The sequence below is a fragment of the Chelonia mydas genome, chromosome 10 (assembly GCF_015237465.2).
Source record: "Chelonia mydas isolate rCheMyd1 chromosome 10, rCheMyd1.pri.v2, whole genome shotgun sequence".
Lineage (NCBI taxonomy): Eukaryota > Metazoa > Chordata > Testudines > Cheloniidae > Chelonia > Chelonia mydas.
In genome coordinates this window covers 16,840,826-16,855,919 of record NC_051250.2, presented here as the reverse complement: position 1 = coordinate 16,855,919, position 15,094 = coordinate 16,840,826, and the positions used below count along the sequence as shown (strand labels likewise).

Here is a 15,094-nt window from a genome sequence, read left to right as displayed (position 1 = left end):
AGCTAGTAGAACACCCCCCACCACATCCCACTCCCCATTTTTCCACAGGGACAAAGGAATTCAAGTTACTCACCAGGTAAGTTACACTCTACCTTGATATATCCAAGGAAGTGCCAACAAAAACAATTAATGGAGCCCTGGTCTGTGCTAAGAGGAAAGAAAAAGCAAGATTCCCACTGTCCATTAAGCAGTTCGGTCCCCTTCTGTACCTCCTGAATTTGCAGTGCTTTGACTGGTGGAACTCTCCTCTGTGGGTCAGCTGAAAGCATTAATACCATCGAACTATCAATGAAGATACCTGGGATGTCAGACATACAGACAGGATTTGTTGAAAGAAGGAAAGAAAGAGCAGTGGCGTAAAGGGGAAGCAATACTGAATGTGACAAAGGTGCCAAATAAACAGCAACAAGTTTAATTACGACACAGACTCTACTGTCCACAGTCTCTATGCAAAGCTCTCACTAACATCAGTGGGAGATCTGCTGTGGATTGAAGGAACTATGAACTCCTGAAGTATATCCCTAAGGACATTATTGAACATGGAATGCCCTCCCCTCCAGATAGTGTTGACAGCCTGGGGCTCCAACTCTACACATCTAGATGAACACAGAGCTACACCAGGGCAGCAGCAGCATGAGAATCAGATGGCTGAAACTGGCTCCCTGCCTGGGATCCCATCCCCCACTCCAAGCAGACCTTGCTTGGCCCAACTTCTCTGCTGCATCATATTTTAATATAGGAGGGGAAGAAGATGCCAGGTGACCAATCTATGACAGACTGATCTGGCTCCCACTGAGATCAATAGCAAGATTCTGACTCCAATGGGAGCTGGACTGAACTGTTTGGAAATAGAGGCCTCACTGATAGCTGGCTGTACCCAGCCATGCTTTGGTGTATGTTGACACTGCAGCTAGGATAGCACTTCCTAGCACAGGTAGACCTATACACGTTAGCTCTTCTCCAGCTAGTGCACTAAAAATAGTGCGGCCACAGTGACATGAGCAGCAGCTCAGACTAGCTGCCCGAGTACCAATTGGCCCAAACCATTGGGTACGTACTCCGGCAGCTAGCCTGAGCCACTCTCTGTCCCACTGCGGCCACAATGCAGTTTTAGCTCTGCTCGAGCTAGCATGCTAACGCAGGGTCTTTCTGCTTGCGCTGGAAAGTGCCCTCCCAGCTGCAGTGTGGACATAGCCTTTGATTCCTGCACTGCAAAGTAAAAGGCTCGTTTCTCCATCATGCAATTAAATGGAGCAGTCGCTTCATTGCAAATAGTGAAGACAGTATTTAGTTGGTAAACATCCAGAATCCTGTCTGAAAAGTTATGGAGATGACAAATAATGCTGGCAACAATTCTATTTGTAATCATTAAAAAAAATTAAAGTTTCCCCTTTTAATTGAAAATTTATGTAAAAAGGACTTCAGCTTTAAATAAAACATTTGTACAAAGCTTGAACACAAAACAGTGAACACCAGCCAAAATGTGCATTATGTAAACACCAAAACGTTCATTTGTTCAGTAATGCACAGAACAATGCTGCAAATTCCCTTTCCAGTGGATTGAATTTCTGTAGCTATTTCCCCCCCCCCACAAATCTTACTGGAATACAGGAAATCCAGAAGCTTTGAAACATTTACAGAGCTACAGTAGTCAAAATACATTGTGACTAAAGGATTTTTTTAAAGGGATAATTTAAATACAGAAATATTTTTACAATCTCACAGGTAAATGAACGGCAGATCAGATTAGAAAAAAGCACCAAAATATTTAATATACATCTGGCACAAGGTCTACAAGAAGTTGGTAATGGACAAACCAATACCTTGCTTTTTAGAGAAAGGAAAAACCAGACTGCATTTAATGCTCTTATTTAATAAGTGACATAGTCAGCTTAAAAACAAAAACAAATCACACCCAAGACTACTATAACCAAATAGAATCTCTTAGTTTGTTTGCTTTGTGCATTTGACAGCACTTCGTAGAGCACTTTCACTGTTTCCACTCTGTGGGACATTCACACAGTAACAACTGGTGAGAAAAAGTGTAACTGTAAAACCACAAATATCGGCAAGGGGACTCAAAGCAGCACGTATACTACCTGGAACGAATGTTATAAAAAGTTTCAAATTGGCTCTATCCCTTAAAAAAAAAAAGGAACAGCATGAAACAGGATGCACCCCAACCAATTTCAAGCATTGAAATTGCAGGGCACATCTGATACATATATGAGAGAAAACATGGCCCTGTAGACACGACATATTAGTATTTTCGAACACTGAGAAGACTATTGGATGAGACATGGGTATCTTTTAGGTAAATCCAAAAGGCAAAACATGAATCCTATGACTATTGCCATCTGTGTAACTATGGTGGAGTGTTCTCCTCTGACAAGGTTTTTCTCTCTCCCTGCTGGTTTTAAGCAGGAATGCCTCTTAAAGGGAATCAAGTGCACTGACTTGTTACATAGATACTGGAGAACAAATATTAAGCCAATTGTGTTCACATATGATTGAGTGAAAGCCAAATGAAGTTGTCCAAAGCTGAACAGATCTAGGTTATTTCTCTGGGGGTATATAAACGATATAAACATGATTCCTCCTATCACAGGCAAATTTAGCTGGGCTCAGATCCATCCAAATATTAAATGTTAAAAGAACAACCCTTGCTCTCTACAAACTATTTTACTCCGCAGTCCACTTCCAGACAATATTCCTTGATCTTGCCCTCACACATACTGACTCACTGCTGCTACAGCCCCTCACACCAGCCATCATGGATCCCAAATATCCAGCTTTAGGCATCAGTCCTGCAAGCTCAAGCAGCAACTTCTCCAGGAACTGAAGATGCTCAGCAACAAACAGGATTAGGTCCTTAATCTGCTCCTGCCTCCCTTTTTCCCTTTCATTCATCATCTGATAGTTAAAATATCCTTTAAAGAGCAAACACACTTTTCAGATCACTGTTTACAGGTACTCTAGAAATTGTAGTCTTAAAATATTAAGCACTATGCTGTAAAGTCCTCTAATGCTAGTACTGTATTCCCATAAGTGTAACAGCAGCCAGCCTTGAGCTCTGCTGGAATTTCATGCAGATCTGTCATGCATGACTTGTTCTGTTTAGTAAACCAGGGACAGCAAAACAAGTTTCAGTGCTGGTTCTGCATAAATGGCAATATTCAAGTAAATATGTATTCCACAGCAGGTAACTTTCAGCTCCAAAAATATAATTTAAGGAAAAATAAAGTTCTGGCATGAACAAAGACAAAATGCTTTTCTGCCTGTGTATAGAGCTATCTGCAAATATCCAGAGGGAGCTTATTTGAAGAGTGCAACTATGCAAAGGTAAGAGCTTAAAAATTGTACAAAAAAGTTATACTTATATAAAACTGAAGATAGAAAGGTTGATTACTGTACTAGAGAGGAATTGCTATGAATTCCATAGATCATTTAAGGCAAGCTGTTTGCAGAACTAGTCTGTTCAAGCCTGTTGCTTCACAAATTCCCAACTTTTTATTTTATTTTGCTTCTGCACAGATAGTGCAAGAGGTCAAATGAATTACATACTCACTAGGGGGAAACCCACAACAGCTCTGAGTTTGGAAGAATGGTCTTATAGCTGCACTAGCTGCTGTGTAACATTGACATCAGGCTTACCCAGACAGCAATTCTGCTGTACATTTTGAATGGGAGGGAATAAATTGTGGCTCATGAAGACAACACCCAAACGGATTAAAACAAAGCAAGAGTTAAACTGGCATGCCACCATCTCTAACAAATTAAGAACTTCTTAGCTTTTCTTTGAACATAAAGTTACACGTTGATCTTGAGAGGCAGGAGAATGGACACAGCTATTGAAGCTGAATTGGTCCAAACAAATGGAAGGTGCAAAACTGATTAAAATGCTAGTTACAGCAGGGATGGGCAAACTTCTTGGCCTGAGGGCCACATCTGCGTATGGAAATTGTATAGCAGGCCATGAATGCTCACAAAATTGGGAGTTGGGGTGCGGGCTCTGGGATGGGGCCAGAAATGAATTCAGGGGGCGGAAGGGGGCTCCGGACTGGGGGTACGGGCTCGGGGTGGGGTCAAGGGGTTCAGAGGCCAGGAGGGATCAGGGCTGGGGCAGGGGGTCGGGGCACAGGCTCCAGGTGGCACTTACCTCAAGCAGTTCCCGGAAGCAGCAGCATGTTCCCCACACTGGCTCCTACGCAGAGGCGCAGCCAGGCAGCTCAGCGTGCTGCCCCGTCCTCAGGTGCTGCCCCTGCAGCTCCTGTTGGCCATGGTTCCAGGCCAAAGGGAGCTGTGGGGGCAGCGCTTGGGGCCGGGGCAGCATGCGAAGCCCCCTGGCTGCCTCTACTCATAGGAGCCGGGGCAGGGTGGGTGGGGAGACATGCCGCTGCTTCCAAGAGCCATAGCATGCGTAGAGCAGGGCAAGCTCCGGATCCTGCTCCCCGGCAGGAGCTTGTGGGCCGGATTAAAATGTCTGAAGGGCCGGATGTGGCCCCCAGGCCATAGTTTGCCCACCCGAGTTACAGCCTAACATGGAAGGAGGGCAATGAAATATACAAACATTTCTCATGGTACTGCATTGGGTGGGTTCTTAACACATTCTAAGAAACAAATTGAATAGGCCACCCTGTTCGCTCTTAAGGAACGGCTTTTTGATCTCCAAGGGAAGGCCTGTTTGTTACCTGATATACTCTAGCCCAAATGGGAGCGGAGGGGAACCCCAACACCACAAGCGTGACTTTGATCACTGCATTACACTACACTGTATTTCTCCAACATTGTAGAATAGCTAACATCCTGAATGACCTAAACTCGTTCAGCAGTTTGACATGGTTCTGGGTTTTTTAGATACATGGGAATGGTCCCTTATAAGATTCAATGAAGCTGCATGCACATTACTAGCAGTACTTTGAAGACTGCAGTGAACTTAAGGAGACAGATAATACCTAACGTCAGTATAATGAAGTAGATTAGTTATCCGGATATAAAATCCTGTAAGGAAAGAGTGGTGACACTTAACCACTCAGTAAATCTAAGAACAGGTATTACATGGTGAATGAATTAAAGCCTTCTGTCTTACAGTCTGATGTATTTTATTGCGGTTATAGAGTGAAATTTGAATCTCTGGATTCATATTGTCAATAGTTTGGAGAGAGAAAGATTATTACATACATGCATGTGTGCGCGCCTGACTACAACAAAATTAAGCAGACACCTAACTTTAAACATATACAGCAATTTAGAGTACATATTCTTCAGTGTGTGTGTGTTTGGTCTTCTAATGAAATACTAAACTGAAGAATTTTTTTAAGACACTTTAGGTAGTGTCTGAGATTCATTTTTAAACATGAAGGGCTAAATTCTGCTCTCAGACATGCACACCTTTCCATGAAACTCAGCCCAGGAGTAGAGTCTGGTACCCAATTAATTAAGGCTGTCTGTGACATCATACTGTAGAACACAAAGCTGCAAGACCTGGAAATTTACAAGGCTATGCCATGAATGAGAAGGATATAATTTCAGCTGCCATGATATCAGAGCTGAAGTGACTTTAATCACCAGAGACTAGAGATGGAGTTTCCTTGTTCAACACAGTTTCATAAATTGTTCATAAACTAAGAGGTTAGTTTTATTTACATTATATAAATATAATGAAAGGGATATTCATATTGAGACCGTCTCATGTCAATACCAAGGACTATTCTCTTGGGTTACAGCCATTTCCCAGAACATGTGATAAGCTGAGTTATTGTTTCTAGTTTTATTTTCCTGTGGTTTGTATAGTAGAATTGCACTAATATTAATCCATTTAGAATAGCACCTGCAGCAAATGGATTCACATATTCAACATCTAGTCTCATTTAATGTATTCTCAGTCACGCTCATGACCATCACCCAATGTGCATGACCCTGCAAAGGATCCTTTACTTGCAAAACTAGTCCTATTTGACCTCAATGGCATTACTCACATGAATAAGGAGTTTGCAGGATGGAGCGTCAATTAATTTGGGATACTAAATTTTAAATGTGTCCTGAGCCACAATACTATGTAGCTGTCTGAAACTCAGTGTTTTTACATGAGTCACATTCTTTAGGTGTAGAAAGGAAGGCAATAAAATGACATGAAGCTTGGCTATCAGACCATTTTCTAAGTTGATGACAAAGTTGCAATGCATATTTCTGCAGCTACTTACCCCAAGATATAGCAGTTTCACTACATCATCAAGTTGTAGCTATACTTTTTTAAAGATCAGCAACACAAAGAAATCCTAATGGTTTCAAGAATCTCATCAGCATCATGCCCATTTATAACCCTTAATCTACACTTTAAAGATTTTATATATATTTATGAAAAATATGAATATATTTGGTCTATTCTGTGGAAGTTCACAGTTCAACCATTAAATAAGGACACTCTCAGAGGCTCCAGGATTAATAAAGGTTTCCCAGAAACATGTACAAAACTCCAATCCAATATAGTGAGCATTAAAAAGCAAGCTATATTTGATGTTTAGGATCATCAAAATGTCAGGCAATCCAGAACAAGTACTGTCACTCACATTGTTGTGTAAAGCTGCACAACTCAAGCAAAGAACAGATTGTTAGACTTTGTAGTCCCGGGTTTGTATCAATTTTAAAATCACAACCTTGACTTTTTGTATTGTTTCTCTTTTGTAATCCAAAAGTGAAATTTAGTATAGAACAAAAATAAATAGCTTTTTTTCAAGATAGATTTGGCTAGCATTATAAGTGTTTGGTATCCAATAGGCTGGAATGATTCCTGGTAGAGTAAATAACTATAGAACAGGGCTTTCCTTTTGTTACAACAGCATGGCACCAAGCCACCCAGGTTTGCATTTTTTTTCAACCGGAATTTCCCCTCTTTCACACAACTACTGCCACCATCCTGCCTTGGCAAACCACCCTGAATTACACCTAATGGCTAACCCTTGGTGTGCTGTAGAATTTTCCTCTGTACCCCAATCCATATTTAGATCAGACCTTAAAAACCACTCTTCAGTTTCTAGGCCCTAATCCTTTGAAGCCATTACAGTCTATTAAGTAATGACTGTCACAATTTAGTACTTACGTGCATGCAATAAGTATACAATGAGCAACCAATTTTCAAACTTTGGACATTTTAAGTTCTTTTTAAGAGGAAGTGAAGTGATTTAACAAAAAAAAAAAAACAAAAAAAACAAGATACTAGATCATTAACAGAATACATGGGTAGCCTTAAAGTTATAAATAAAGGGTTTCTCCATTTATGCTCAGGCCAGTCTACACTTAAAGGTTTTGCTGGCATAGAAATGTTGGTTTGAGATGCGATTTCTCACATCACCACCCTCAACCATAGCTCTGTCACGAAAGGGCCTAATATAGATACAGCTTTACTGTCAAAAAAGTACTCTTGCTTAATTTGCTTACCAAACCAGAATGCTTATACCAGCAAAAGTACCTGTTTACTGGTATAAATGTCTACACTAAGACGATTTTGGCAGTATACAGACAAAATGTACACAAAGCTTCAGCATATATTTAATTACCAGGAACCAAGTCCTAAATTTTGTGTTTCTCCTGCAAGTTGACAACCTCTGTTATACTTGAAATGGGAGCAACATAGTTTTCCATAATTTTTACATATCCCTAATGCACTCAGCACTTGCTAAAGAAATAGAACATTGACCTCTCATCATGGTGAGAAGATGTAATTTGAGCATATCTTCTTAAACAGATATGTACTTTAGTTTAATTACACAAGCACTGTTAATGATGCAGGATCTCAAAACAGATCTTGCCACTGGATTTGCTAGCATGCAGTGACCATTGTGAGAGTCCGCAGGGGCTCTTCCTGGGCACTGGGATGCATGGTAGCAATTTACAATTTGCTTTAAAAAGCCCTACAGCACAAAAACCATTGGACAATATGAACTAATTGCTCAGCAGTTCCTTTTTTTTTTTTTTAATTTAAGCCATTTTATGATCCTGAATTACAACTCTGAAAATAAAGTTGTAAAATAGAAATGTATCAAAATATATGGAGCCAATGCTTTGCTTAATAGAAAGCCTCAGCAGTTATCCCTTTTACCAAGAAGTATAAAAAAGCTGATATATTAAAATTAAAAAAGGTAGCATCAATAACCAAAAAAATGTCAACCAGTGTTAATAAAACTCCCTTTTTAGGTCACAACAGGCAAATAATCCCAGTACAAGTAATTTAAAACAATAAATTGAGTCCTATTTAAACATTATGAAATCAGACTAAAAATGAATTGTCTACAGTGTTGTCATCAAGAACACATTAAAGAACTCACTTTTTCATTGAGTGCCAATGTTGTTGTTGCCCCAGAAAATTTGGAGGGGTGTAACTATGCTTTAACAATTAAGTATAGGTTAAAAAATTGGTTTGTCAACATGAATACAAGAGATCATCCCTACACAGATATACTGCACTTGCCAGACAAGTAAGTTGATCATACTTAAGATACAGATCAAGTGTAAATTAAAGCAGATTTAACATACCACAGTTTTCCTTGAAAGCAGCTTTTGCGCTTCTGTTAATGTTTACCAGCCATAAGAAGCAGAACCTTTGGCTCCAAAGTATTTTCACATAACCATAAAAATATGAATGACTTCTTCAGCAGAAAGGAAGTCTCCTTCCAGTAAAACTGAGGTAGCACTGCTCTTTTGCATGTGATGCTTAAGTAATTTAGATACAAAGTGTTAACTACAATTCAGTTGACTGACAGGTACAGTATGTTTTCATAAATAAAATCCAACATTTAGTTCAATACTCCAAAAATAGAATGACCTGAACTCATGTTTTCTGACAGTTAGCTTAAAATGGGTTTTAGCCATATTACAAAAAGCAGTCACTTACGTTGTTTTTAGAGCCTTATCTGGGAATTAATGCATTTGTAGCTAGCAGTTAACACTGCTATTCATACTGGTATAAAACCTTAAAATTAATATAACCTAAAATTTAAACAGTGTAAACAGCACTACACACAGTACAGACCTGCCCTGATAGATGTAGTATACAAAACTTGAATCTGGCACTGTATAATTTACCAATGTTAATTTAAACCTAACAAAAAGATCTACATTGTGCAAGAAATGTCAGATTTATACTAATCTGAAATCTTTTTTAAAAAAAGACAACTGTTTTTAACTTGTAGCCAGGGTCAAATATTTCAGGGCAAGGTATAACCAAAATTAAGAAAGTGCCTAAACCATGATACAGCATTTTAGAGCCCTTTCAAATACAAGGCAGAGAAAGGTGTAAAGTAGAAAAATCTGGAGCCTCAGTAATTTCCAGAAAGGTCCAGAGTTTACATTTAATGAAGGGCAACAGGTTATTTCTGTCACTGCTGCTTAAATGCTGTTAAGTCTGTTCTTCTATACACAGACCCTCTGTGTCTGAACATGTAATACATTTGGTTTCCTCTTCTTTTTTCCTTCGTTCCATTTCCCATTCCACAAAGGTATCAAAGAGACTAGGCCAGGCCTCATCTTCACTGTAGTTGCTAAGGTCTGGTCCAATCACCTGAGTAAAATTTAGAAACATGTTCCATGTGTCCCGGGAGATTCCCTTGATTCCTGAGGGGTTCTCAATTAGGAAGTTTAACCACTGGTCCAATATAGGGGGGTTATTTTGGGTGAAGACTAACTTCCAAAGGGCAATGGCTATTTCCCGATGTAAAGACCTCTGTCCTTCTTCAGAGTCCAGGCCAAATTGAAAGGTGAAACGATACAGATCCTTGAATTTATCTTCTTGTTTGGCTTCATTTAAGAGGCTGGGGAACCTAGAACAAATGCCATCAATGCTGTCCGCATTTATTGCTTTGCAGCCCTCAAAGAACTCCTTCCTATTAGCAAAAGAAAAACCATCTGTTAGTACCTTCACACACAGACTATAAAACCCTATCTGAGTATAGCTAGTTAAAGCCAAAAACGTACCTCCTTTGATAAGACTAGTAAGGCTAGGTACTGCCAAATTCAGCACACACTCACCTTTCATCTGAAGTATTTACATGTCAGCAGTGAGAGCTGCTAAGCAGCCTGTTCAGGATGAAATTTGCATTTTAAAAGTTTGTAATTACTTTTGAATCCAAGTTTGCAGCACTGGTAAATTACACCACTGGGGTGCCATGAACATTCGAAAGGGATTATTCTGTGTGGCCTTCACTACTGCCTGAACGGGCAATGCTTCACCTTCCTCTGATCTTTACCTCTACGGGAATTTAACACTGGAGAAATGCCAGATTGGCAGGTGCGAAGGTTCAGTCTGTTTTTTCCACCAAAGCATAGTACAGGCAACATCAACGCAAGCCACCCTGGGTGCCTGGCCTAAATAATGCTTTGCAGACACCACTGTCAAGGAGCAACTTCAAATGCAGTGATCCTTCAGTCTCCGGTCCCTCTGCCAAGACTGCGAAACGAGAGTTCTGGTTGTGAGAGTCAGTGATCAGGCACCTGCTCACCAGGCACTGAACAGAGATCACCAGCTCAATTTACATAGGCTACTGAACAGTTATATACAAATGGTCTTTAGTTCCTACAATCTAGGGCCATTTTTAACCTGACAATCTACAGGTCGAAGGATCTGTTCTACTATTAGCTCCATGACCCATCCAGTTCCTATGGTTAGGTTTCATACGATAATGAGCCGATCGTGGACTTTTCTTTGTGGGCAGGGGGAAGACAGCAATGAGATCTTGGATTTCTCTGTTTAGAGAAAAAACTAGAAGTTGTACTTTGAGAAACAATCCACCCAATGCAAGCCAGACTGCCTGAAACCTACTGCTACATATGGTAGCTATTCTACTGGTGAAAGGATATCACTCAGGGAGTCTGCAGCAGGAAGAGCATTATATTGGTGCTGAATGGAGCCAGCCTAATAGTCAGTTGCGCAGTGCCATGCATAAGACTTGATATACCAACTCCTTTACTTCCCAGCGGCCATGGCTAGTAGTCATGAGGGAACTGCACAGACACAGCAAAGTTACTGGGCACTGGAACTTCCTAGGACAAAGTGCAATAATCCTGGGATTATTTGTTGGTAGTGTAGTACTGGAAAGCCCAACCTCCGGCATCTAATGTGAGGCTACCCATTAGTGTGCTATGCAAACAGTTTTACTTAAATCTTTTGAAATTATGACCACTAACTATTTCATTAAAGCGACTACATATCTAAATATTCGGAAGAGAGGATCTGTCTTCTCTGACTGGGCATTGAAAAACCTCAGGATTTTGGTTGGGTTTTTAAGTATACTTGTGGGGAAATTCTGCACCACTGCGCGGGCAGAGAATTCATGTCATCTGCATATTTCTTTGCTTCCCCACAAAAAAATGACTTTTTTAATGGAGAAGCAAATGGAAGCCACAAGAACGGTCTTGTGCCCCTCCCCAGCAGCACCAGTGTGTGGTTTTGGGTACCCAGAGCAGCGGGCGCAGAGGTAAATCACAGAGTGGAGGGAGCTGGGGATGCCTTAGCCTGTGCCGGTCAGACCCACCCCACATCTGCCCAACACGCATGCATCCAGACCCCTCATATCCAGACCCCCACACTGAGCCTCACCCCCCTCACTCCCAGAATCTCCTCACCCCCTGCACCCAAACTGCCCCGACAAGCTTCCAGCTCCTACCCTGCACCAGGCTCACCTGTTGCTCCCAGCTGGGCTGAGGGTTGGGGGGAGGAGTGAACTTCCCCTGCACAGAGTGGCCAGGGCCCTGGGGCTGGGTCAGACCCACCCCCAGAAACCTTCCCCGGCTCCACACCCTGCCCCACTTCCTGCCCCCATCACTCCTTGGCCGTGGGGGGAGAGGTCGCCCCTCAACCCAACCCCATGCATCCGGACTCCTCCTCACCCAGACCCCCCTGCTAAACTCCCCCAATCCTGCATCCAGAACCCCCGCAAACTCCCATCCCACCAAGCCCCTACCTATGGACCCCTGCTGAGCTCCTCCCTCCTACATCTGTACCCCCACTCCTGCACTAAGACCACCACCCACAGAGCCACCCGCACTCGAACCCTCCCCTATGCATCTTGACCACCCCACTGAGCCCTCCACACCTGGATCCCCACCCCACCAAGCCCCAACCAGCTGCACCTGGACCCCCACCCCACCAAACCCCATTCTCCCAGTGCCCAGACTCCCCATCTGACCCCCAACCACTTTCACCTGGACCCTCCTGCAAAGTCTCTCCCACCCCATGAGCTCCTGTGCATCCAGATTCCCCCCACACCCAGACTGCCCCACACAGAACCCTCTCACACCACACCTGCCCCCCCCCCCACACTAAGCCCCTCCACACTTGGATCCTGCTGAGCTGAGCCTGCCTGCCCACACCTGGTGCAGAGGGGCAGGGCCCCAGGGTGTTTCTGGGACAAACCCAGCCCTTGCACTGTGTCAGGTTCGCGTGCAACCTCACTGCCAAGTCTGTGTCTGGAAGTGGGGGAGGAGACTGCAGGGTGATCTCCCACCTCTGTGCAACCAGCCTCCACATTTTATTGACAAATAACATTTGCAGAATTTTAAAATATTGTGCACAGAATTTTTTTTTTGGGTGCAGAATTCCCTCAGGAGTATAAGTAGGAGTTTGCCCCAGTATCCTTGAAGGAAGTTTCCCTTCTCCCCAATACTGTGAAACGTGCTAAAAGGCAACTGGTTGCCACCCTCCACCTCAGAGAAAGCTACTTTTCAGTGGTGCTGTAAATATATAGTGTTTAAAAGTATTGCTGCTGACCAGCATGAAAGACACTATATAAAAATGTAAAAACAAGGAAAAATGGTTTGGTCTCTAGCTCCTAGAATGCACAAATGCCACGTACAACACTGGCAGTCTGGGAACCTTGTACAGGAGATTAATTTACTTAGCATGCTGTTTTATCGGAACAGTAATGGCAAGTAAGTGCAGTGGATTACACAGATGTTAGTAGCTAACTTTACATTACATTTCTCTTATCTGCATTAAAGTAGAGATCAGTTTCAGCAGTATCTAACATTACTATCAAGTTGGTACTCAAGAGGATAAGACTGATTGTGATATGTCAGCGTTATACTGAAGTTCGGAAATTTCTAATGCACTTTTCACCATAGGCAGTATAATTTCTGAAGTGTGCCTTCAAGCACAGAAGGCTGATGTGTTGCAGAAAATGAATGGCATTTCCTTTCATAACTAATTTTTTGTTTGCTTAAGTTCAATCAAATTACATATTTAAAAGGAATGAGCATTCACAGTTAACAGGGCTTCTCACCAGCGTATAGAAGATATTTTATATGTTCAAATATATTCTATTTACAAGTGCTGTAGGAACTAACCTTGTAAATTTGCACATGGTAGCTGCCTGGAATTTCCAAGCCAAGACTAGCACTTTAAATTCAGTGGGGTCAACACAGAGGTCATTGCAAAAACGTTCCATGCCTTCTTCCAGTATGGCATCTTCCCGTTCGTCCTTGTATCTCCTAAACAATTCCCCAATCCTTTGGGCTGAAGATTCTTCTGTGCCGGAAACAGGCTCTTTCTTTGCATCCCCAGAGAAAGTTGAAGGTTGACTAGAGTCTAAAGCAGTATCCGTTTTCTTTGTCCCATTGACAAGTATGTCGCCAGAAGATTTCACACATACTGAGGTATGTTCTTCTTTGTGAACTGCACTTCTTTTGCCATGAGACTTGCTGCTAGATTCTCTATCTCCATTTTTGCTGCCAAGGGTGGAAGAAGGATTCTTGCACTTAGTGACACACTGGCCCATGTTGTTGCAAGCCCAGCTTTTAGAGCAGTCCCCTTCTGATCCGACGCCCTCTCAGCTGCTGTTCAATGAACTTCAACATGCCATCAGTGGGAGTCGACTAACCTGGAAATAAGGTTTAAAAATCAAATCACTGTTTTCCCACAGAGACCATATTAAGTAGTTAAGTAACATTCACAGAAGAATAAACAAGAGACTAACTTCAGGAGTTTAAGCTTTGCTTACTGAAGAGGAATAATGTACAGAAAGCTAGTGTATGCCATAAATACAGGCAATTTCAACTAAGGTCTGTTGCTTTACCTAGAAATCAATGCAGCTCACTCAGCAGCTGCAGTACACTAACGCGTCCTAATAAAGGAAATTCCTAAAATTCTTACTGTAACATAGGTTACAAAGAGGTTGATTCATGTGCAGAATTCATCAAGACAGACTACTCCAACCGAGAAATAGTTTAGAGGAAATCATTTAAAAAACCATGATACACTTAACATACAGAATACAAGACTGTGAAACAAAGCAACAGCAGCCAAGGACACTATGTTCTGTCGGAAGCCCCAGCATTAACTTTGGCTTTTTGTTGGCTTTGGTCAGTTTCTGACCAACATTCAAAATCTAGTTTTTTGTTTCCATGTATGTTTGCATGTATGCATGTTTACAGAGGGGGAAGGTGGTTAAAACGGGAGATGCATCTTTCCTGGAAGATTATAATATGTATTTAATAGAGGAGCTATTCATGGTTTCAAGTACCTATCCCAGTCCCTTGGGAGAGAAGGAGTGTGAGGGACTGCGGGGGGATTTTCCAAGAAAGTTTCACACACATACTAAGGAGTTAATACTCCCAATTTCAGTTTATAAATTTAAACCAAACACCATAATTTCTTTTGTAGCCACTTCATTCTAATCAAATTATGAAAGTTACAACTTTTTTACAGAGCATATTTTACCAATACAAAAAGATTCAGATTAAAACTAAAAGAAATCCTTTGACAACTATCATGCCAAAGGGCAGCAGTTTTAGGGCTTAAACATTTTAGAAAATCAGAGTAACTCAAAGTACAGAATTGTATATCTTATTTCTCCTCCTCCAGTCACAACTATTGGCTTGTATCTTGCCTCTGCCAATTCAGCAACAGCTTCCAGTGAGAAACTGGACTTTTAGTGCCTTTTCATTACAGCTTCCCTGTTACTTTACTTCCACAACCTGGAACCAGTGAGAGATGAAAAAAGGAAGAGTAAGTAACCAATGTAAAATACAAAAAAGGCAAATAGAGAAGAACGTGTTATTCCTTCCTGCTCCTTGTCTGTTCAGGTTGTAAGTGCTTCAGGACTTG

At 41.6% G+C, this 15,094-nt stretch overlaps 1 protein-coding gene across 1 annotated transcript; it reads right to left on the bottom strand.

Moving 5' to 3' along the window:
- Positions 1–1,746: 1,746 nt before the first annotated feature.
- DCUN1D3 (defective in cullin neddylation 1 domain containing 3) lies at positions 1,747–13,766 on the bottom strand. The gene is made up of 2 exons (XM_037910342.2): positions 13,336–13,766; positions 1,747–9,878 (listed from the first exon to the last, which is right to left on the bottom strand). The coding sequence occupies exons 1-2, from the start codon at positions 13,764–13,766 to the stop codon at positions 9,395–9,397; spliced, it is 915 nt and encodes a 304-aa protein (XP_037766270.1). The 3' UTR covers positions 1,747–9,394.
- Between the last annotated feature and the right edge of the window lie 1,328 nt (positions 13,767–15,094).

Excerpts from the sequence above, each read along its gene's own strand:
- DCUN1D3 (XM_037910342.2), bottom strand. The coding sequence starts at position 13,766 with ATGGGCCAGTGTGTCACTAAGTGCAAGAATCCTTCTTCCACCCTTGGC. Across the intron at positions 9,879-13,335 it reads ACCATGTGCAAATTTACAAG|GAAGGAGTTCTTTGAGGGCT; the intron begins GTTAGTTCCTAC and ends TTTTGCTAATAG.